General features: G+C 46.2%; 1 protein-coding gene across 10 annotated transcripts in view; it reads right to left on the reverse strand.

Moving 5' to 3' along the window:
* LOC135396793 (synaptosomal-associated protein 25-like) overlaps positions 1 to 23,581 on the reverse strand; it is a 292,543-nt gene that overhangs the window by 20,179 nt on the left and 248,783 nt on the right. For 6 of the 10 annotated variants that reach the window (XM_064627966.1, XM_064627970.1, XM_064627968.1 and 3 more), the window contains 2 exons: positions 23,293 to 23,331; positions 20,185 to 20,313 (listed from right to left, as the gene is read on the reverse strand). In XM_064627966.1, the coding sequence (XP_064484036.1) occupies positions 20,185 to 20,313; positions 23,293 to 23,331 (168 nt within the window). The remainder of the gene's footprint in view (positions 1 to 20,184; positions 20,314 to 23,292; positions 23,332 to 23,581) is intronic. The other 4 variants (XM_064627974.1, XM_064627972.1, XM_064627973.1 and 1 more) reach the window with 1 other exon arrangement.

Here is a 23,581-nt window from a genome sequence, read left to right on the forward strand (position 1 = left end):
CAAAAGTCAAGGCGTACTTTGGTACCTGGATGTTGTGTTTTGTCAGTCTGTGTTCCAGCGTCAAAACAGCTATTTTCCATCATGTCGCACCTCATTGGCCGGCCCGAAGTAACTACTGAACTTCGGGGACTTATTCTCTCAACATTTGGTAATGTCGTTCGCTCGACTATAAACACAAGCTGAAACAAACTGCTGGCGTGGTGGCAATAACAGTCCCGCAGATGACATTATTTACAGCAACGTGGGCCTAATTGGGTCACATCGCACTGTGCCCAACACCCGCGTCTATACCGCTTCGCAAACAGCCTTCCCGGAATAATTGCTCGTGTGGGCGCAAATCTGCCTGACCTTTCGGCGAAGAGCGTGAGTGTGTGCCACAGTTAATACACATAATACTGTTGCTTTCGCACCTTTAATTGTCACTAAGGTGATGCCGGCATTAGCTTGATTGGGTTGAGACCTGTTCGCTTCGTTTGACCCGCGCAATTCTGGTGGCCGTGTTTAGTAGAAGAAACGTGGAATGCAGGTTACTACAGAAGAGTCTTGCCTTTTGTGTTTCCATTTGTTGCAGCTTACGTGTAAATCTACACCAATTAGAAGAGAAAAAAGAGAAGAGAAAAAAGACAGGAAGGGATAGTGTCTTCACGTTTCGTGAAACGGTTTTTGTTTTCTTTTTTATGCAAACCCTATATCACGTCTCATTTTGGCCTTGTGCAACGTTCAATCAATAAATCAATTCAAGCAATGTATATACTCCCAAAGGTCCCTTGGGCAGGATCTGCTTCAGCTACTTAATGCTACATAGGACGAACTCTTACACCTCCGATATCTTTTATGTCATATATACATATATATATATATCAAGTTAAATTGCAGAAGATGAAAGATCAAACAGCCGCGACGTGGAATATGAGCGAAAGGGAAGGGGACACAGCGACGAATCTGAGGTGTTAGTAGAATACAACGAAAGGTTTATTTTACATAATTAAAACGTTATTTAGGAAATGGGGTACAAAAGAAGAGTCGACATTTCGGAGGGAAGCTCCTCCTTCTTCGGGACAGAAGAGGGAACAAGAGTGTCCACGGCTTTTATGGCTTCAGCTTGCTGACGTAATCTTGTGTATTCGCGCCGCCTGGCTCTCGCTACATATATTTAACATATACAGTATTAACTAATTTATCCCTAACGGCAAGCCGACATACCGTTTCGCTGGCCTTTCCTCCTGTGTTTTTCTTTGTTCTCATAAATATACCCCCCCCCCCCCCCCGACGGCAAGAACGGATATTTTCAATATTTCAAACATATACAATTATTATCTCGTTCTTTCTGGCTGCATAAGCTTTGCCACCCACGTTATCTCTAAATATATAGTACAACGTCCAAGAGGCCAGAAAGAAAGCACTCACACAACTTTATTTATTAATACTTCGTATCAACGCAAGAGAGTTTCTACTCGTTTCTTTCCCATATAAAATAAAGTTTTTTCATGAATAAACCCGTGCACCAGAACACTTGTTATCAGAGTGCTTCAGCGAGCAGGGCAGACATATTCGTGCCCGGCCCTGTTTATCGCCTTTCGTGTATTTGACAACGTTCCAGCTCTTCAGCGCGCTTGTGCCGCGGACGAAGCGGCGTGTGATGGAGACTTTCCGCAGACTTCAGGACTCTTTGAGAAACTCGTTATTGAACATGAAACGGTGGAAAGTCCAGCGGGGCTGTCCCCATATCCCACAGTTAAGAATCCACATGTTCAAAATCCCAAACCGCCTACAACACGCGCGGGAACTGTAGCCAACAAACTTGAACTAACCCTGGTCTCAATACAGCACTATATAGGTCTCTGGAACCAACGTCGGTTCGTTTTGTGTTGCCCCAGCGCGTCCGCCCTGCTAAGCCTATTCGTCGCTAAAATGTGCATGTCATTCGCTAAAACTACTTCGACGCACATCGGAGAAATGCGAAGCTGACACGCTTCTCAGTGACATCCTACTTCGAAACACGGTCATTCCCAGACCTCGCAGATATAAGCGTTGATTGGATTTTGAACGCTGGGATATCGTAGCATATACCCACTCCAGCGGGTCGGCGACGAAATGTATTGAAGGGTTACTAAAGTGGGTGCTATAAAATTTCTCCTCGCAGAATTAACGATGTCGTTACCTTGACACCAACACAAAACGGAACGGCATTTTATCCATTGCGTCGTTCGTGATCTATGAGAGAAAGGATCCGCAGTGTACGCTTTCCCTGTCCCTCTCAAAAAGAACGACAGTGCGGATAGGCCTCGGATGGGTCTCCTCAAACAAACTCCCGCGATGATTGGACGAATCGCTCGCGGAGACCAAGGAGAGAGCGCTCCGCATTGTCGGCCTTCTTGAGGAGGAGGGGAAGCGAGAAAGCGCAAATTGCGCGTTCCTTCACTCGTAAGTTACGAACGAATGCAACGGAACACACTTTTGCGTTTCAATGCGTGCGTGCGGCTGCGTGCCAGCGACGTTGAGCTGACAGCGAATCATTGCAACGGAACCTCCTTGGGGATAGAACTACATAAAATTTGTTGTGGGCTATAATTCAGTAAATCAGCATCGAAAAATGTACCAATGCGCATCATGCCGCGCATGTACACAACGCTACGACAGGACCCGTTTCAAATCCACACGCACACGATAGGCATGCGCGAGCCTCTCCTGCTGTCTGATTGGATGCCGCCAATCTTTGCTTCTTGAGGATCCCATTCGTTGCCGCCAAAGAGTTTTTCTTCTAAACGGTAGGGCCTGAACTAATTTTGCTTGCATTATACTAATTGAAGCATGGACTTTGATTTGAACGAGTTGTTTTTGCATCGTAGTGCCCCTTTAAGGGAAGAACCTCTGGCGACAGCCGCCGATATTTCAAACAGAGACTTCTTCACCTGGCATCGTTATTGAACAGCTGTCATGTGAGAAGCGCAGTTGGAAATGCGAATGAAAGGTCGATGGTCGGACAGGCAGACATACCTGCTATTATTCGCATTTCCGCCATACGTATATTTCGCGAGATAACCACAAGTGTAAATCTTCCTCAAGTAACAGTCCCGTGTTCTTGTCACGTACAGCAAAAAGATTATTCAGTCATAGGAACCAAACCACTCTTACGCGGCACGCATTCTCTCGCTTCGCTATGCCCACTCACCTGAACTTCTCATACAAACCAGTGACATGCGATGGCTGTGCGGCACACCAGAGTCGCGTACGTCGTAGGTTACGGCCTTCAAGTGCCCCTCCAAGCGTGCGAACACAGTTCAATAATAATAATAATTTGTGGCTTTACGTCGTGAGAAAGCTATGATCATGAGCGACGATGAAGTGGTTGGTCTGTGGATTAATTTTGCCCACCTCAAGTTTTTTTAACGAAACCTGCCCGAGGAACACAACATCTTGGCCCAATATTGAAAATACTGGTCCAATATTGGTCCAATCTCGGAAATACTGGTCCAATATTGGTCCAACCTTGGAAATACAGGTCCAATATTGGTCCAATCTTGGAAATACTGGTCCAATATTGGTCCGATATTGCCAATCTTGGTCCAATATTGGGCCGATATTGCCAATATTGCTCCAATATTGGCCTAAGATGTTGTGCTGCTTGGGTGAGCACGCGGCGCACTTTGTTTAACCTGCCTCCCAGAAGACGACGACTCTAAGCTACTTATACCCTGACACCAAGCGGCTGGCGTCCTCAGCGGAGTCCGAACCGGTAACCTTGGAGTCAGTCGGCAGACACGCTACCAAGTGACCGCCCCGAGACAGGTCGCCCACAATTCACATCTACCGAGTATCACATGCAAAGCAGCTGGACCGTACTAGCGTAGCTCTGTTGTAAGGCTTCTGACTTGAGAACAGAATACCCTGATCCAAACTCCGCTAGATACACTAAATTTCAGCAATGCTTTGCGTTTCCTCTTAGCAGAGCAGAGAGCGAGAGAGAAGCGTTATCACACTGAGTCCTCTTTTCCTTCATTTCACACACACTGCTCAGCTGCGCCTGTGCAGAGCGTCGGCGTCGAAAGGTTGTAATTATCGCAAAGAAATACAACGCATCAGCAACTACATACGTGCTAGTGGATGACACGCTAAGCCTCTTAGGTACTCTCAAGTCGCAACGAACTCGCCAAGGTTCAGGCACCTCTTCAATTATGCACAGACGCGGCTGCCATACCACCTGCTTGAACGATTCCAGGGCAAGAGAATTTTCAGAGAGCGCCTTGCGCTTCCCCCTTTTTAGCTTCTTTTCTTTCTTGTCATCATCTCGTTCTTGTCTGAGCATTTTCGCCCAGGCACGCAGTACCTTTTTTTTTTTTTTTAGGAACACGCATCTATTGATCAAGAATTCAAGCCGCGCTTTGTTTAATTGGAAGAGCTAGGTATAACAAAAAGAGAGAGGGTGATGGCCTGAGACATAAAAGATGGAAGAGATATACGTACACAATGGAATAAGATAAGGTTATGTCAGCCGCCACCCCAGTCAGCGCGAGAGCACGTCGCTCCTTTTGACGAGTACTCATTAGAAAGACGAAAGGACGCCCTCTTTTTCTTTTTTTGCACGTGCATTTTTTAGTCTTCTGTACCATGGAGAGTATGCCCATTAAGAAAACTTTGGCAAAGAGATTACCTTTTGAAAGTCGGTGACAGGGCGACCGTTTCTCATAGAACGACCTCTAGCTAACACATATTTCTTGCTATGTCCGCTGATAGTTTTAATATTTATCGTGTGAGACAGTGCATACAATGGCCAGTGCTTGCGCAAGAGGAAGCTCAGATTATTATATCCGTCTTCAATTCCGTATTTCAAAACAGCACATTTAGAAGTAAAAAGCAAAGTTCGCGCACCGAAGGGACCGAGAGAACTTGCCTTTCCTTGCCGTGTTGCAAAACCTCGCAACAATTAATGCATTTGTCACACACCACGTTTGCCGCGCAGGACGGAGAGATGCGTAAGAATACAGATGACGGGCCGACGACGAAATGTAATTGCACCGGAACACATGTTTCAAAATTTTGGACGCATGTTTCTCTGGAGCGTTTATCTGCATGGTATCCCACCATAACGCGATCCGCAAGCTGCGCTTTTGGTGCGTTAAATCTTTCTCTTGATAGGTGACGAAGCTATCATCCCTTTAGTGCAGTATTTATATACACACACACACACACACACACACACACACATACATTGGATGGTGATGGGGTGGGCGGTTCACCGCCGCTGAGGCGGTACACTGCCCTATTTCGCGTTGGGAGAGGATGAAGGGATGATGATGGGGGCTTTCAAAGAGCCGTCGCCAGACCGGTGGAGCACAAGTACTCCGCCAGAAGACGAAGGTCCTGCGTCTGGTGGGCAGCGTTCGACCACGGATCGAGGATCTTCGCTAGGTTGAACGGCCGCTTGTCAATACGTTGCATAGAGATTTCCATTAGTGCACGCTCGTGGTGGTATTGCCCACAAGCCAGAATGACGTGGCTGAGGTCGCCGTGTACTCCACAAGTGGGGCAGAGGGAAGACGAGGTGGAGCCGAGACGGTGTTGAAAGGCAGGTGTAAAGGCAACGTTGAGCCTCATGCGGTGGAAGAGAGCAGTTAAGGGGCGCAGTAGTCGCGGAGGAAGGACGAGAGAAAGCGTGGGGTCTACATCAGAGAGAAGGGAGTGAGCTATGTCGTGTTGCCACTGAGCCTGCGTCTTGGGACCGGTGCAGTATTTAATTTCTTGAAAGACATCGGAATTCCTAACATTTGTAGTTTTAGAATGATGGGTATTATACATTCATGACATGTTTTAACTAAACATGGTGTTTTCTTTTAACTAGTTCATTCTCACCATTGCTGTGGAGCATTATGACAGTAGTTGTCAATGCGAAAAAAAAAATCATCATCATCAGCGTTAAATCTTTCACGAAATACTGGCCCTGCAAAAGCCTAAACGGCTACAAATCAAACAGCGCAACAGAGATGTGCGAATCTGAAAGACTTTCGAATATTTCTTTCTCAGTCGATGGTAAAGTTCAAGCAGAGGGACAGTGAGTTCTAGAAGAGCAAGGCCACAGAAGGAAAACGCCGAAACTGCGCTGACCAACGTGAAGCTCCAAGGACAGGCTTTTTACAAGAAATCGTACGCGACCCAGGTTTTTCTTCTTCTTCTTCTTCCTTACAAAATATTAGGGTGCCTCAATACCAGCTCCCTCTGTATTCAGGCACCCTACTAAATACTGCGTTGCTGCGCCTCCTGGATGGCCTTTTCCTTCCCACCCTTCCCCGCTGACGAACGACCGTACGAAACAGAAAATGCGTGTATGTAGCGAGAGATGATTAGGGTTACTCCTGGCAACGTGCTGGCGTCGCCGCGCGTTGCCCGTTACCCTTGGCAACAGACATTTCAACCGGTCGCTTTCTCTTGGCCAGACCCCGCGTACACGTTGTTTTTAGTATAGGTAGCACGGCAGCAGCCGGAAACGGGGATATCTTTAGCCCGTCCCAGAAATCCGCCTGATCGCATTAGTAGTTGCGGCACCGGCTACTTCAGCAGACGACGCGCAGTCTCTCTCTCTTTCCACTTCCACCGTTCATTACTCTTGCTGTCTGTCTGGAGCTGCATCGTAATTTTAGTAGACATAGTGCTACACATACGAAGTGCTTCAAGTGTCGTAGGCAAATAGGTGAACTCATGTCGTAGATGTCGAACTGCATTATGCTTTGACCCACCCTTCAGGCGTGGATAGGTACTAAAGTTATGCCCATTCAGGCTTGCGTGTATGTCATCAAGTAGGAGAACCACCTACGGAATTAGTCCCCGTTACACAGATGGAGACTCTACCTTACATAGCCGATAACAACGCTCCCAAGGGGAGATTTTTTTTACGTGCCCTATACTATGCGAACAATCCTGAAACTCTGGAAGAATCCACACTGAGGGCAGCGCAGTCTTAGTGTGCTTACTAGAACGATGTCCGCTCACTCTGATCTTGATCCAAGGGACGTGTCGTGGTCAGCCAGCGCCAAGAGCACTCCACAAGCCCGTACAATGACTGCTCATGTATGATGTGTGCACGGAGCCTGGCTCTTACTGCCTGCAAAATGGCCGTGCTCCCACCATCTGTGTCACCGAAAGCTAACAGACACCGGCGAATACAAATTTGGAAGATTATTTCTGGAGCCTATTCACCAGCCGAATTCAAGCGGAGCGTGTGCCGAGCGTGCAACCGAACGACAGAACAATAGGCGCACAGCCGAAACGCTCATATCTGGCGGGATAGAAATTTCGGCAGTGACGACCAGAGCGGAATCGGGCCAGACAATCAGCAGCGAGAGGAAAGCGCACGTGACCACCTTCCCTCCAGCACGGCAAGCACGGCACATAAACAGAAAACATGGCTGCCCGATTCGTGGTGCACGATGTTGAACGCTTAGAATATGAAGGTAGACGAGTACAAAGACGTAACGAATCATTTATTCTGGATAGAACTCGCGGACGAACTCGTAAGTGTATTTACGCGTTTAAGCAAATCTATTTATACTTATCGAAGAGCGGGCAGGATTGGCACAGTTTCCGTCGATGGCGTAATCGACAATGAACATTTTAGCGAGTTTTGAACAATATATGTGTGAGTCAATAAACTTTTTTGACAGTACGCTTCGTGTGTGTGTGTCGCCTTTCTTCATGATGTCATGCGCTTACGATGACTGATTACCTGAGTCCCGGTTTGACGTCTTGGGTATTTGTATGTGACTGAAATTGGAAGGTGACTGAAGTTGGCTGTCATGTTTTATCGCTGCTGCTTCCAGCATATGATCGCCACTGTCATGTATATTTAGTCTGATTATGTTGCCATGATTACTTAATATCGCAAAGCAAAGCAAGCGACTGGCAGCATGACCAGCAATAATTAACATGACCAGCTGGGACCAGGCGAAGCCAGAAGCGCCTGGGGGACGCGCGGGTGCACAAAAGAGGACGCACATCTTGACTGCTCGAAGTTTTACGAAAGTAGAAACAGATGACATTGTGTGTTTTCATCAGCATAGCTACAATGCAACTAGTATGTATGTAGCTACCGCGTCCACAGCAGGCAGCCGACGCATCACCATGCCAACCACGCTCGCCGAGAATCCGTCGCACGCGGTTGGAAGACCTCTGCTCACGTTCCGCGCGGTTCGGCATAGACAACGCTGGCCCATTTCGGCTGTAAAATACGCTCCATGCGGTTGGCGCCTTACGGTGGCCGAAACGACTGTTGGGACCAGAGAAACTGGTGGGGGATTTAAAAAAAAAAAAAAACACCTCACTCGAGCGTTGACGACATCCGCTATGATTCGACAGCTCCACGTAAGTGACGTTTCACTTGTCGTGAGTAGCATTGTTTCAAGTCTTCAAGTCAAGTGTGTCAAGTCAATAGTTTGAAGTTTAAATAAAATGGCAAATGAAAGCCAATCGCCTACTTACACGAGGGGGACGTACCTCTGCCGTGGATCTTTATTTATGTTTGTATTTCTTTTAATACGATGCACGCCACTTGTTAAAAAGTTGTGACGGGTTTCACTCGAGAGTTAGCAACGTCAGAGATGTTTACGCAGGTCCAGACAGACGTAAATGCTGTTTCACCTGTCAGGAGAAACTGCCTTTCGAGGTGCAGCTTCATCTCATTCGCAACATGGTCGCCCAACATCAGCACTGACCTCCACTGCCTGGACTGCATCATCTCTGCATCGAACCCGCCGAAAAGCGTGCCCTGCTATTGTTGTGAAAAGAATGCGAAGCTTCCCTTCTGCTGTATCGTATGATCTCACTTGGAATGGTCTTCTTCCCTTCTTCGCGGGATCGATCCCGGCCGAGGACGGTAGCAATGCGGAGGAGGTAAGCACTGCTTCCAGCACTGTGTGTAGGAGATTTCCGGCACACGTGAAAAGATCCCCAGGTGGTCGAAATTATCCGCAGTCCTACCCTGCGTTACGTGCAGCATGTCGCCATACAAGTAGGCTGACACACCTTACATGTAAATCTACTCCAATTACCTATCTTCCGAATCTGGGCGAGTCTTTTACATGTGTGTATTATAGCACCAAAGTGGAAGACCCACCGCTATATGCATTGTAGGGAACCTACTTATAGAAGCATAGGCACCGTATAGTCCTCGTTCATGAAAAAAAATAAAAAAAATGCTGTGAACTCCAGAGGAATAATCCTGCACAAGTTAACATATTACCATTAGTTCACTATCTCAGTAGACACTCAATTTTCAGTCTTCTTCCCTTTCTGACAAGAAGTTTATTAACAGCGTCTAGATCGAGTTGACAGGTTATCACAATAATAATTTTACGCTACGGTAGACACGATGTCTCTATCATTGTAACTTCTCCTTCAACGTGTGATATATGGATTAACCAAGAAGTCCAGAATTTTATTCGGGATTCTAATGAAGTTCGGAACTCGGTTTCTCTCACTCATTTGCATATATTCGCGATTCCTGAAGCCGTGACGTAAGTCTGATATAGTCACGTGCACTCGACTAACTCTGACGTTGTTCTTTCCGCACCCATGTCTCTGCTTACATCTTGCCCGGTAATGCACACATTTCTGACAACAGCAGTCCTGAAGCGCAGCTGACGGTAAGAATACGTGACAATGCAATTTTGTATAAAGTGGAGTACCCCACGTCTATAGAAAAACAGATCAAGCACATCGTAGATATTAACAAATACAAACGTGCACTGAATGTATGTAGTCTTCCTTACGTTGCGAAACATTATGTAAAACCCCTTAATTCCGCGACCGCAATCTTTCGCGGCTCGAACGCGGGACACATATTCGCGACTACTAAATTTCACGAAATGTGGATGCGAAAATTCGTGGCTCGCTTCGCTCACTTTGCGATATGTTCCTATATTTCCCACGGCAGAATTTAATAAACGCGGCATTGTGCACGGTTGTTCTGCGAAGCAGTTAGGGCGTTTACTAGTAACCTGTAGAACCAACCCTGAAAATAGAGTTCGCGATTGCAGCTTTGCTTTCGGAGCACCAATTCTTGTTCGAACTTTTCTCGTGCCCTTGGAACTCGCGTGTCTAGCACGCGAAAACTAGGGACTCACGGTCGTTTAGGGTTTCACTTATTTAACACCGCACTGTGTTAAATAAGATATGGATTAGATAATTATATGTATATTCTCATTACCTAACCGCAGAACAGGGGCAAACGCGCCACATAATCCATCGCGTTTAGAAATATACCAGAATGCAAAGCCGCCGGATCTGCAGCACACATATAGCACCGACTGGATGCCGGCTAATAATTTGAGCGACAAGCATTCGGATCTCTCATGAATCCCGCGGCAGTCACAAAACTAGAAAGCGTATTAGTGCGCTTCGAATATGAAACGCGTACAGTTCGTGATCAACACTTGCCGACGTGCGAAAATTTTCCGGCGGAAATTAAAGGGGACCGCCAACGGATGACCGTGCAGTTCTCGCATCTTTGGCACTAATTAGTTTGCGCTTCTTGTAGCGGCAGCGAAGCGCCCGCTGCGATAAGAGCTGATTTCGCAAACATTCGGTAACTCGTTTAAATGCTTCCGCCGAGAGGCAGCTCGCGCCAGTGCAGAAAGAAAAAGTGATTAATTTGCATTTCACGTGTGTGGTAGAGAGGTATGTTATCTTTACACGGAACATTCCGGCGGCGTTTGCTAAGTGAAAGCGCGTGGTATTAAAAGAGCATGGATGACATTTCAGAGTTTGCTTAGTACCGTCCTAAATTCACCATACATCGACTAGACCCACTTCTATTTGTAAACAAGAGGGCGCATCTGCGCATGCGCGCAGAGCTGACGTCGCTGGTGGGCAAGAGGGAGTAGGAAACCGCATGGTGTGCGGCATGCCTTTAATGGCGACAGACAACACGCAGTGACTCGATGGTCGTGCGATTTTTGCCCACCAAACCAGAGCCGTATATTAAAAGGGAGTCTGGCCATTGGGAGGAGTCACAAAAAGAGGCTCGACCTGTCAATCACAGTTTCGCTCCTCTGATTGGTTTGCTTTTTACCAAGGGGGTCGCCATGACACCATACTGCCACCCAAAATGGCGACGAAAACAAACACAGTGAAGCGGGGATTTTGTGACAAAAAATTTTCGCAGATTAACCTGATTTTACGCTGCAAATGTGCATCCTAATATCAGTTTCTCGGAAATCAGTTTCATCTTATGCTCATCCACTGATATCTAACTGAAAATAATACGTTTTGTCGACGTGTTAGGCCTAGTGAACACGGCGATCACAACGAAATCATAACAAAAACGGCGCTGTGCTGTACAATCTCATTTTTAACAGCTGGATTTCATGGATATAAACATTCTTGCCTCTTATATTCCAACTATTCATGTAGATTTGTTTAAAAATCACACCGACAACAGAATGTGTCCCAGCAGGTGGTTCTGCCGGCAGCGGTACAACGACGGAAGCAGACGACAATTCCCGACGTGCCTTACGCTCCCTAGGTGGCGCTTATTTGCACCAACAATTCACTACTTTTGCAGATTGCGAGAGGTATCCATTTCAATCCCATCCAATCCACTTGCCACCCAAAATGGCGCTGCCCAGGTTGGATAGGGGGGCAAATAGTGAGGATAGGCTGATTGATAGCGCCCCATATTTCAAGACTTCATTGGTCGGAAAGCTGAAAAAGTGGGTGGAGCTTCAGGTATAGGCATGACCCATTAATGGCCAGACTCCCTTTTAATATACGGCTCTGCACCAAACAGGACAGCAGCGCCGCCGCATTGGTATGACGTCACGCAGTGAAGTGAGTCTATACGGAGCAACCACACCAAATATTTTCCCTGGGCAACGCATTGTCGCAGCGCAACTTGATTTGTTAGAGCGATATAAGCAGGCAGTGTAGCGAGAGGCTCTCAGATCTAGAAGGAGTAGAGTGCTATTGATATTGAGCGGTCTGCCTCCCATAACGGCGGCAAATTGCTATAAAAAAAAGAATAAGCACGAAAACAAAGCGCCTATGACCAACAGTCTTCCCTTGCAACACATAGTATACCTTCCCCAAGGTGCCTCACGACACTGTGCGAACTCTTTATGCGTACATTACATTTGCTCTCTTCTGTTCCTGGTTTTTGGAACTTCTAGCACTATGGTGTCGCTGGCCTTTGCTGCCTGCATTTGGTGTCGCGCGTTACTAGAACTCACTTGCCCTCCAAAGACAAGATCCCTCATCTGGAAGGGTCACCGTCGCGGTGCGTGGTGAATGTTCTCTGATTCCTCTTGGCAAATTCGTCTGGTACAGACAGGAGGCGCCCCTATTGGCGGGCACACCATGGCAGCGCCACCTAGATACGGAAGGCCTGCTTAACTCCTCCTCTCACTCCTTCGCATTTGGATATATAACGTGGGAATGTTAGCCAACTGCCGCAGGAGATTCCAAACACAGACATTCTATGGCTACAAGTGGCTGCCTATATGCGGCTTATACGGAGGCCAGTGCCCATAGCTACAGCCACCGAAACACGGTCGTGATTGGCGGACTCTTAATGACTACATATCGACGTCGTTTAAGCGATTAGGCTTTGCTTCTAGGTGGTGCTGACCCCGGATTGACACCAATCTGCGCTGGGTCGGTGACAAATGGCGGCGCTGGCCTTCACGTTACGACCCTTCTAGTTGGCGCTCACAAGTTTCGTCACGTGGGCGCTTAAGCCTCGTGACGTGTGACGTCAGCTGGGCGAAACTAGAAAAGTGCGCTTCGCAGCGTGGTGTTGCAACGTACGCTGTGCACGTGCCAGATGTGCCATGTGCTCTTGTCTCTTTCGTAGCAAAACGTTATGCAGTGATCGGAAACAGACTTTGTTTCGGGAGTCTTGCACTACTCCATTAAAGTGCTACTACGGACTAAATCTCGTGTCTTCAGAATCCTACAAAAGTTAAGTTACTGAGATCTCCTTGTCTCACTTTACATTCCTGCAAAATATTTTGGCCGTACGTGACGCGAAAGCTATAAACTCATTTTTATTTTTGAGAACTGTGACGTCATGTTATGCTCCGACGGAGCGCCCGCCTCTCATCTGGCAACGTTGTTGCCCTTCGCGTCTTCTCGGGGGCTCACCTTTTGCGCTCCGATAGCGGAGCCCCACGTGACATACCATCCGATCGCTCCAACCATGGAGGGAGAAGACTTCTCTCCCATTTCCCCCTCTTTCGATCAGCCCCGCGTGACTTTTCCGCTACGTGACTCGCCCCGGACGCAGACATTGTTGCTAGGAGATGAGTGCCCTCTCCAGAACATGACATCATTGCAATTTGTGGGCATATGATTACGTCGCTCGCTCGTTGCGTCATCGAAACTTGTGGAGGCTCAGCAGATCTTCAAAAATTGACAAAAATGCACAGCGTTCGTAAACAGGATTGAAATTTCCCGTATAGAATCCTTGAGGCGCCTTCTTTTCATGGACTAAGTAAAATCTTATTCTTTCCTTTCCCATTACTTTCTATACAACTACCATCATCATCATCACCAATTAACTGGTAGCATTAACAGCTTACCTTGTTCTACCTATGCTATAGGTCTAGTAGGCTCCTAGGTCAGACAAAACCACAAAAACGTGGGCATCAACTTGCCAAAATCGCGAGAGCTCACTTGAACGTTAGTGGCCCACGACGATTTATAGCAGACAACTACACCTGCATTCTCACTCTCTTTATATGTTCTTTTTCTGCGTGTGTATGCTTAATACCTCGCAGCATGTCTGCTTAAGCAACACAACAAAGAGAGATGAAGTCCAACTATTACATGCCCAGTAACCATCTTCCTGAACTTGTAGCGCACTTTGTCACAAAGCGCTCGAAAAAAAAGAAAAGAACTAGCGCGTCTTCCAAGATGAAGGGTCATTTGAAATTGCGCTCTTCTTATACGTTAGCCCAGATGTTAATTAGAATTGTCTATTAAAAATGAATCGAGGACCGTCTTGCAAAGATGACACTAATGAACGGATCCACTCCGAAGAGGAGAACACGCGCACTACAGAAGACACGCATTTCTTTTTTCTGCCCCTGTGACTTTTGCACATGACGTGTATGAATAAAGATGACCAGTGGCCGCCATACATAATTCCAAACTGCCACGCGTGTGTCACAGACGCCCCTCTGCCACACAAACGTTACGACGAAGTTCTCGTACAAAAAACGATATTATGGCGTAAGAAATAATGGAATTTTAATACGTAAATAGGGCTTACGCTACGACAGTTACAGATGGGATATGTGGGCAGTGCGCTGAACATAGGAACGTTAAAATAATATTTTCGCCGTAGACTAATTATTTAGAAGGTGAGATGCCCTAATGTTTTGGTTTTTATTGTTTATTCTTCTTCTGCGACAATGAAGAGGTTGAAAATGTATCACGTTGGACTGGATTGGAAAATAAAAATATGAGAGAAGGACTCGTCGTCTGAAACCTCTACCCGAGAAACGTCATCATGACGTTGGTAGACAGACTGAAACCGAAACAAATCGGAAGGGGAGGGCTGGGTTCCACGAACGGACACTTGTTCGCTGTCTCCTATTGAAACAAAAGTAGGACGGAAGGTCCCGTCCCTTTCAGAGACCATCGTAATCCAGTCAATACCGTGGCTTTCGGGCGCGATCTCGTTAGCCCCCTAGCTTCGAGCGTAGTTCAACTCTACCAAATTGATGGCGCTGTCGAACACTATGATGTCACTTGTTTACAAACAGGGAGAGGTCTATTCTGCTTCTTAATACTGGGAGTACGTTTACACGTGAGGTGAATCAGTCGATATTTGGGTCGCGACACGCCTCTGCGTCCTCATCATATGTTCAATCAGTCCATACACTTGTTTGCTATTGAGATCCTAAAGGTTCCAATATGCTTTGGAGTGGCAGTACGGGGCACCCTTTGGCAAGTTTTACTGCAGGATTATTACACATAACAAAAATATCTCCCTTCCTTTCAATCTCGACAAACAGACAAGAAAACGGGGAGAGGAGAGAAGAACTCCTTTTATAGTTTTACGCATCCTAGATTACCGTATGGAAGTTTCAATCTCCTGAGTTCCTGAGCGACTTACGTAATGTTCCAAGTAGAGCAACATATTCTGTTGAAATGCCGTCGCTTATGAATATAGGCCAGATATATTGGTACTGCGCTATTAAACGAAGCAATGCAGGTAGCAGTGCTCGCTTACTAATGGCGAATTCCACTGCTCTATCTGCAGCACGTTTCACTGGTCGATCCGAAGCGAATTCGAGTGCCTCGCTGGTCGTTTTCAGATCCACTCGCTCCACGACGGAGCAACAAAGAGCTCCACTCAATCTGAAGCGTATTCGTTGCTTCGCTGGTCGTTTCAGATGAACTCGCTCCATGACGTAATAAGAAAGAGCTCCACACGATCCGAAGAGATGTTTTTAAAGCTTGCGGAACCCGTTCTCGAGTAAAGCATTGTTGAAAGTGCGCTACGTCTGTCTGCTCCCTGTCCGTCCGTTTCTTCGTATTTTAGCGCTTTTATCATGAGGATAAACGCATGGAACAATGTTTGTTCCATCTGCTGGAGAACTAAGACAACATGCTGGAGGGTGACTGTCTTTCGCTGGTGGATTCGGTCTGGGTCCTTCACCGTGCCGGATTTTCTTGCTCCGTAGCGTATTCAAGTGTTCACGCCAGAACGACCAGCCCCGACGTGCCGCAAGTTTCCGGAGTTGGACAAAACAGCGTCGGAACATGTCTGAAACGTCAACAGTCGCTAGCGGAAATCAACGCAAGTAAAGAACGGGCCTTGAAGGGACCGAAAAGTGAAAAATAACCCCCATATTTTTGCCCAATATCGTGCACAAAATCGTTGTTTGATAACGCACAGAAAGCATTACCTCTCAATTCGGCATATTTTTTACGTATACATATTTTGAAGATTGCTTGAACATGGACGGTGCTACCAACAAACGGCGAAAAAGAGCCACTTGGGTTTCGGGTTCATGGCTCCCAGGGATTGGTCAACACTTACCACGTGAGAGTTAATTTTGTAGAGAAAAAAGTTGACGCACATTATCTTACAGCCAAACGCCATTTTAAAAATGACGCTCACTTCCATAGTTTCTACATTGATAAAGCATAATTGACACGCATTCTCTACCTCTCGGCAGCAAAAACACTGGTCCGTGGTATCTATCGGTTTGCATTTTCCACATGAACACCTGCACGACGAAAAAACAGCGCTTGTTTCGGCTTACACAAGTGTTTCTCCCTGATACATGTAAATTTCACAAACCAGTCCGTGTTCACGGCGCGGTGAGCTACTGGTGAGGACAAACGTGACTCCAGTGAATCTTCTGCTGTGAAGAACACACTTTCCAGCACGCTATCGCACGAACACAAGTTGTGTGAGCGATAGTTCTCGAATGCGGAATTCCAGCGCACTCATGCACAAGAAGTTCGACATTCTCGACGTAGAAAGTGGTCGCAAATGCTATGGCCATTTTCGTTTTCGCCAGAGTAGCGACCGGAAGCGCGCGTATTACATGCGTCCTCGACAGGTGGCACGGTGTGATGGAATTGTTGACAGACTGCTCGGTTTCCTACTAGGTCCCTGGACATGCAATCATGGAAAATTCGATTACAGAAAAACTACAGCGATTTCAGTGGAGTTCTTTGATAATTGAACTTTTGAAGGTTCAAGCCTTTCGCTGAACATAAAGTTTCGATAGGTTTATGTTCACTTTTCGGTCCCTTTAATAGAGCCGTTGCGATGTCAAAGACTGCCTGGGGCACGATAAAGCTGAGGCGCCCCACCCCACCACCCCGCCTTTCTACTTCAGACTAAACGCTCTTCCGAGGTGAAGACAGGTGAGGCGGCAGTTCACCGAGACCTACCGTCGCCGGTGTCTCGTGCGTCGCAGTCGCGCGCTTGGCGTGTCGAAAGAAAGAACGCAGCAACCAGTAGCAACGGACTCCAAAACGAACAATTTTATCCGTGTGAATTGCATTGTTGGTCCCACAATTCTAGTGTGCTACGATGAGAATACATGGGCCGCTTTTTTTATAACACCGTCCTATCTTCTTCTTCTACTTTCTTTTGTTCTCAGTAGATTATAGGAGAAACAATGAACCCAATTTTTTTGGGTGCGGGTGACAATTATATTGGCTGTCGCTATATCGCCCACCGTGCTGTCCAGACTTGCCGTCCAGCGCCCCCTTAGGGAAGGCGCCAGGGGCGTCTGCTCCTCTCGCCTCCCCCCCTCCCCCCGAAACGGCTCTGAGCCTTAACCACACAACTCCATCCTCTAATCATCTCACATTACGCAAGGTCGTTTTCTTGCAACGGAAGCTTCGTTATCAGCACCAAGCACACGGAACTAGAGAAGATCCAATGCGACGTTCAGGATTTCTAGTAAATTGTCACGACAGCAAAACTATTCGTCATAAAAACCAAAGGAAGACGGGTCGGTCACACCGAGATAAAGCCGCGAGAAGCCCAATAAAGCAATTCGATTAAATGTGCTAAGAAAGAAGATATACGAGAGAAGAGGCTTCAATAAATCTATATTGTCGTTCGCAGACTTGTGCTGGAAGAGTGATGCGGCCAAAAGCCTTCCAAATCGCCCAAAGACAGTCTGGCGGGAGACCCCGTACGGGGACTATTGGCGCTCTTTGTTTCCGCAAATTTAGTATAGCGTTTAGTGATTCACCGAACAAATGTCCTTAAGCGATCGATAACGGAGATATAACGATTTCAGTTTTTCTTCATTCATTTATTTATTCATTGTTGCACATGCGCATACGATGCTCAGTTAATGCGCAAAACAAATTTCAAAACTTCTATAAAAAATTCCCAGATAAGAATGGCATCGTGCGCTCTCAGTTCATAATAAACATCATTACTAAACAGTGTTACCGCCCACAACCTGCTTCGGTGCCGAGCCGTTACGCGCGGAACAGGTTAACAAATTAAAGCCCCATCGAAAGGACGACACAAACACATAAGCCTCAAAGCTCCAAGAAACAATGAAATTCAAGCAAGTGCCGACGCCAGGATTTGAACTTGGGCCCTAGAACCTAGGCCAGGAAATCAGGATGGTCCACGTTCGAATCCTGGAGTCTGCACCCTTCTCTTGAGTTATAACACAATAAAGTTTTAAAGGGGCACTAAAATGCAAAAAACAACTTGCTCTCAAATGAAAGTCCGTGTTTAGTACAATTCAGACAAGATTAGTTCACACAACGCTACCGTTTAGAAGAAAAACGCAATGAAAACAGAGCCGTCTTTGGCGGCAACGAATAGTATCTGTAGGAGGCAAAGATTGGCGGCATCCAATGAGACAGCAGGAGAAGCACACGCATACCTATCGTGGGCGTGCGGATTTTGAACGGGTCCGATCGTAGTGTTCCGCATATGCGCGACATGAAGCCCACTGCCGCATTTTTCAATACCGATTCACTGAACTGTGGACCGTAACAGTTCTCGCGAATGTTCCCCTGACAACAATTATCTTCACGTCCTTCGGACAGCAACGCCAGTCCGCTTCGCAACGCGCGCTATATTTTTCACTGGGACTGCTCCATGGCGTGGTACGCGCGAGCACGCGCAGCATGGTGCACGAGCTGAAGCGTCGTTCACTACTTAGCGCCGAAGCAAGAAAGAGTCCGGTATGATTTTGACTGTAGCTTCCTAACGGAATCAAAGTTTTGAATTATGATAACACGTACAAAATTAACATAGCGTGTAACGTAATTTGAAGTCAACTTCTTTTTCCATTTTAGTTCCCCTTTAAGGTCAAGCGCGTGTCGAAAGCTGTACCACTTCGCAACAACATTCCACGAAGCAGTGCAACACATTAAAGCTTTATCTCCCTTCCCTGACAATGTATCGCAAAGCACAGAGTGGCAAAGGCAGAACAAAGCGAGAAGTGCCTTATCAACATTGTGGCCGCACTGTCGGTCACGTACAACCTCTAAACCGCCACGCGTTCTGGAACGTTGCCTTATATATGCATGGCGAAGAACGATCGATGTGAAATACGGCAACTTCTCTCGCTAAACGGACGCGCCAGTTGTGCCACGGCTGGGTAGGAAATGATGATCTACACAATGACACGGTTTCTTCGTTGCTAGCACAGTGAAAGGAAGAGTTGCACTTTGGGGAGACGAGACAACGAAATGCTGTGAGACCGCTGTCACGTGGTTTCTTGTGACATTCACGATCACCATGCAGAAAATTTCGATTAAATCGGCAGCTTTTATCGAATTTTATAGCCAGTAGCGTTCCCTCGACGTCACCGCCAGTAGTTTCCGGTCTTTGCTTTGCCACGTAATAAAGCCAATGTCTCGAGACAAAATTTATCTTTTACCGTTTTATTGTACCTTAAAACCGTTCTCAGCGCCCTCTATCTCGATCCAAAGTGGTTTAGCTCATGTTTATGCTACCGTGAAACCGAAACCGGATGCCAGCATAACGCTTGGCTGTCTTGTCTCAAAAACTAGGACGCTCAAGTGTATAAAATTTAGGATAAAATTTCTACACATAAGTTAAGAGACGAATACAATCCAAACCTCAAAGTTAAAAATCAGTCGACGCTTCCAGCATGTCCTTGAAAAAAAGCGACAAAATGGTACGATTGCACTTAGGCAAACCATGCAAGAAAGTGGGCACGTACCCACGCAAAAGATAAGCGAAATGTCTTTCGGGACGGCTGCTGCGAAGCTACAACCACTTTGTGACGTAACGGTTCATAATCGTTATGTTAACCCGGATGTGAAGCTTCCAAATAAGCTGCATGCTACGCCTGCGCAGAGGGGCGACATTCAGCGTGAACTACTCATATTACAAAAAGTTTAATCGACGTGTCCACTAAGGATTGCTTAAATAAACGTAACAGGACACACGATCAACATTTACGATTCCGTCTTGAGATGATTCCAAAAGTAATAAAACTTCCGGTGTTAAATCCACCAAGTTCCAAAAATGTCGCAATGAAATGTTCACAAACATAAACGCATATTTTCTCTATTATGTGGTACGCTTCCGGAATTCTGAAAGTTGACCCGTTTCATCTTCTTGTGAGTTAAATCTCATGCACTTCAAACACGGTCTCTTACTACGGAACATTCCTCGGTATAAGAGAACTGGCTGTAGGTGAAGAGGAAGAAACAACGTACTTTGCGATGTATCCACTGGTTGGTCCGGCCCCGTTGCGGTCGTCCATTACGCGGGCGGGCTGACTATTAACCACTTTGCCGTCTTCGCTCGCCTTCCACGTGCTCGCGTCCTCCTTGAACTCCTTGCCCCTGAGCGTAGAGTAAACAACAAACAAAACGTTATGGACATCCCATTGCACTTTTCTTCACGTCGCCTTCTCCACAAAGACGCAAAACCACAGTACAGAGATGCTTAAATCATCAGTTACTTTAGGTGTAAAGGGGAGAAACCTGCAGCATTGCACGATAGGCATTCATAGTGTCCTAAGATACACATATGTTACGGGATCCTAATCGAGGAATGTAGAAACTTTGTCAAGTGCGGGCAACACAAGTGATATAAAAAAATGATGAAGTGTAATGAAGTAAACGATGATGATCAAGTGATGATAAAAAGATTAAAATACTGAGAGTATTGTTTATTAACGTACAAGCTTTCTTGCATAAATCTGCATTTCGTCAAAAAAAGAAAAGAAAACGTTGCAGACGCCTGTAAAGGATACTTCACAGTGGTATGAGTCTCAATGAGGAGAGGCCCAACCTCCGGGACCGCTCAGACTAACCTTCGCCGGAATACAAAGCAATGAATCTTTCTATGTTTATTCTGCACAAGCTTTCATGCAGCAGTCTGCTGCTGCATGAAAGCTTGCTACATGAAACACTGCTACATGAAAGCTTGTGCAGAATAAACATAGAAAGCTTCACTGTTGTGCGTTCACTGTACATGTACCATCGAGGACGGGGTTTATTTTGAACACCTCTGTGTTCTTCCCGTCCTCGAAGCTAACTTTGTGCACTGCTCCTGCTACGCCTCGACGAGGTTTCGTTAGGTTACGGGTTCGAACCTGTTCGGTTATGCCAATGTGCTGCTCCTAGATTTTTAGCAGTGGCACTACTCTTCACATTTAATGCACACTAGACACTCTAAGGAAAAACATGAGTACTTGGAGACCAGATGCATTGTCGGAACAATTATTCCCCCTCGGGACTAAATCAATCGGGCACAGTGGAGATTGTATTTTACCCTTTGTCCTCACACCCATATGTACACTCTTAAAAAGGAACTTCACCGCATAGCATGCTCCTAGCCAACCACCATCTCGAGTGATATCGTTATCTGCCCTAATTTGTTGAAAACGAGACACGTACGCCTTTTTTGTGACAATTATGAATAGCAAAAGTGTCACAAAAAAGGTGAACGCCTCCCGTTTTCAACAAATCAGGGAAGATAACGATATCATTCTAGATGACGGTTGGCTAGGCGCATGCTATGCGGTGAAGTACATCTTTAAGAGGGTACACAACCTATGTACTCAAATCCAAATACATCGACTTCGAATTAAACTGATGTGCCAAGCTAGAGAATCCTGAGACACGCTAGGCGAACAATATGTCAAGAAAGAATCTTTACCTATTTCATACGCTATAAGCAGAAAATTGCTTATTATACTACGTTGTTCTAGCAAATTCCCAACTCAGACTGTTGGGTTCAGGGACCCATTTGCGAAGTTTAGTGGTGACTAAGTGGACCAGAAGTTGTACTTACCCCCAATTCAACACTTTTTCGTTTTCTGAGAGCGTACTCCCATATTAGCCGGTTCACGTACACTATACTCTTAAAAATGAACTTCACCGCATAGCACGCTCCTAGCCAACCGCCTTTTTTGTGACACTTCTGCTGTTCATAATTGTTCATTGTTAAAGTGTTCATTTCTTTCATAAAAGTGAAACTGAAAAAGTGCTCATAAAAGTTCATATTTAAGAGTGTACGTTCAACATCCTCACTAAACACGTTTGTTTCAGAGAGCACTATTATCTTAGTTACCCATGATTTCCAAAAGAACACCAGCGACGGCAATAACCAAAGCTTACACTCACCATTTTGTTTCCAACACAAACTTCGCAACGAGGTGGTAACCACTCACTTTAAAGTTCACGGGTTCAAAAGCTAACAGGCAGTCCGAAACCCACGTTTCCCAATGCATGCATTCCATTAACATCTGCCCGTTGCCATGTGTGCAAGTATGGAACAATACCGAAGAAAACTCATGCAGTGCTGAAACCCATTTCGATTGCTGGTGTGCCCGAGAAGGTAACAGAGAAATGCCCAAGAAAGATTGATAAAGCTGCGTTAGTAGTAACTGAATCACGTACGTAAATAAGCGAACACATTCTTACGGGGAAGCATACCGTGAAGGATGGTAATATTAATCGATCAATCAATTTATTGACGAGTGAATTGACGGGACTTCGCGAAAAGCGCACCTTCGATACGTCGATCGCATCCGAGCTCTCCTCGCAGCATACGTATCGATCATTATCATGTTAATCATACATGCTAATCGTAAGCATTACGTGCCCATGTTAGTAGGCAATCCGTTTCAAGCGTTTACACACGTGCAACGTATGAGGGGGGAAAAAGGAAAAAGAAAACCTTGCACGCAATGCTTGCGCTGACAAAGCAGCAACCGAGCACCAATTTTTTACATCCTTTAGAGCAACAGTGGAGATTGTCACAATATTTCATGAATTGCGTACTTTCCCATTTGATATACAACCGTCTACGAAGGCTACAGCGAAATGGAATCCCATTTTCTACCTCAATGTACCCATTTGTCTCGTCGTGCAAAGGTTCGTGCGCCTAAGCCTCGCGCGGACGGGGCACAGTTTGCACATGCGAGAGCGGAGGAAAAGAAAAGCTTTGCCGAGAACAAATGAAGCTTCGTGTCGCCCGCAACATTCATTTTCATAAAGCAACCTTCCCAGTGCTGCCCTTGCAGGAAAGCGCAGTGTAAACCCGTCTAAACGAAGCAAGAACTCCTTTCCAAGCAGGTCATGTTTTCGTTTCCCCTCATCCAATGCAGTTCTGCTTCCGCTCGTGCGGCACCTTGCGCCATGCTCGAGAATTACAACCGGTACTTTCATCTCGTTGCACCTTTCTCGAGGAATCTCATATAACAGCAGAAAGTGACAGGGGAAAGAAGTGCGAAACAGACTCTCCATTGTGTGAAGAAGGTGTATCCCTTTGAAGATCTGTCGGGCAAGGGAATATAATAAGATATAAATTACGTGATTCTCGCTGCAACTTCCTCGGCGTTACGAAGGAGGCTGCAAAAGGGGGCAGTTGTGAGCTCTAGTATACCGGAAACAAATAACGAAGAGGTATAATCACTTCGCTCTGTCAGTTGCTCTAGACAAGGTACGCCGCCGGAAGAACTGAAAAATCTTAAAAACGAAAGCGCTTGAGCAACATATTCTGCCTGCATGATGTGTAACCGCAACCCAATCTATGATATGACTAAGAACGTACACCCTTAAAAATGAGTTTCACCACATAGCACGCTCCTAGCAAACCATC

Source organism: Ornithodoros turicata, chromosome 6 (genome assembly GCF_037126465.1).
Source record: "Ornithodoros turicata isolate Travis chromosome 6, ASM3712646v1, whole genome shotgun sequence".
Taxonomy (NCBI): domain Eukaryota; kingdom Metazoa; phylum Arthropoda; class Arachnida; order Ixodida; family Argasidae; genus Ornithodoros; species Ornithodoros turicata.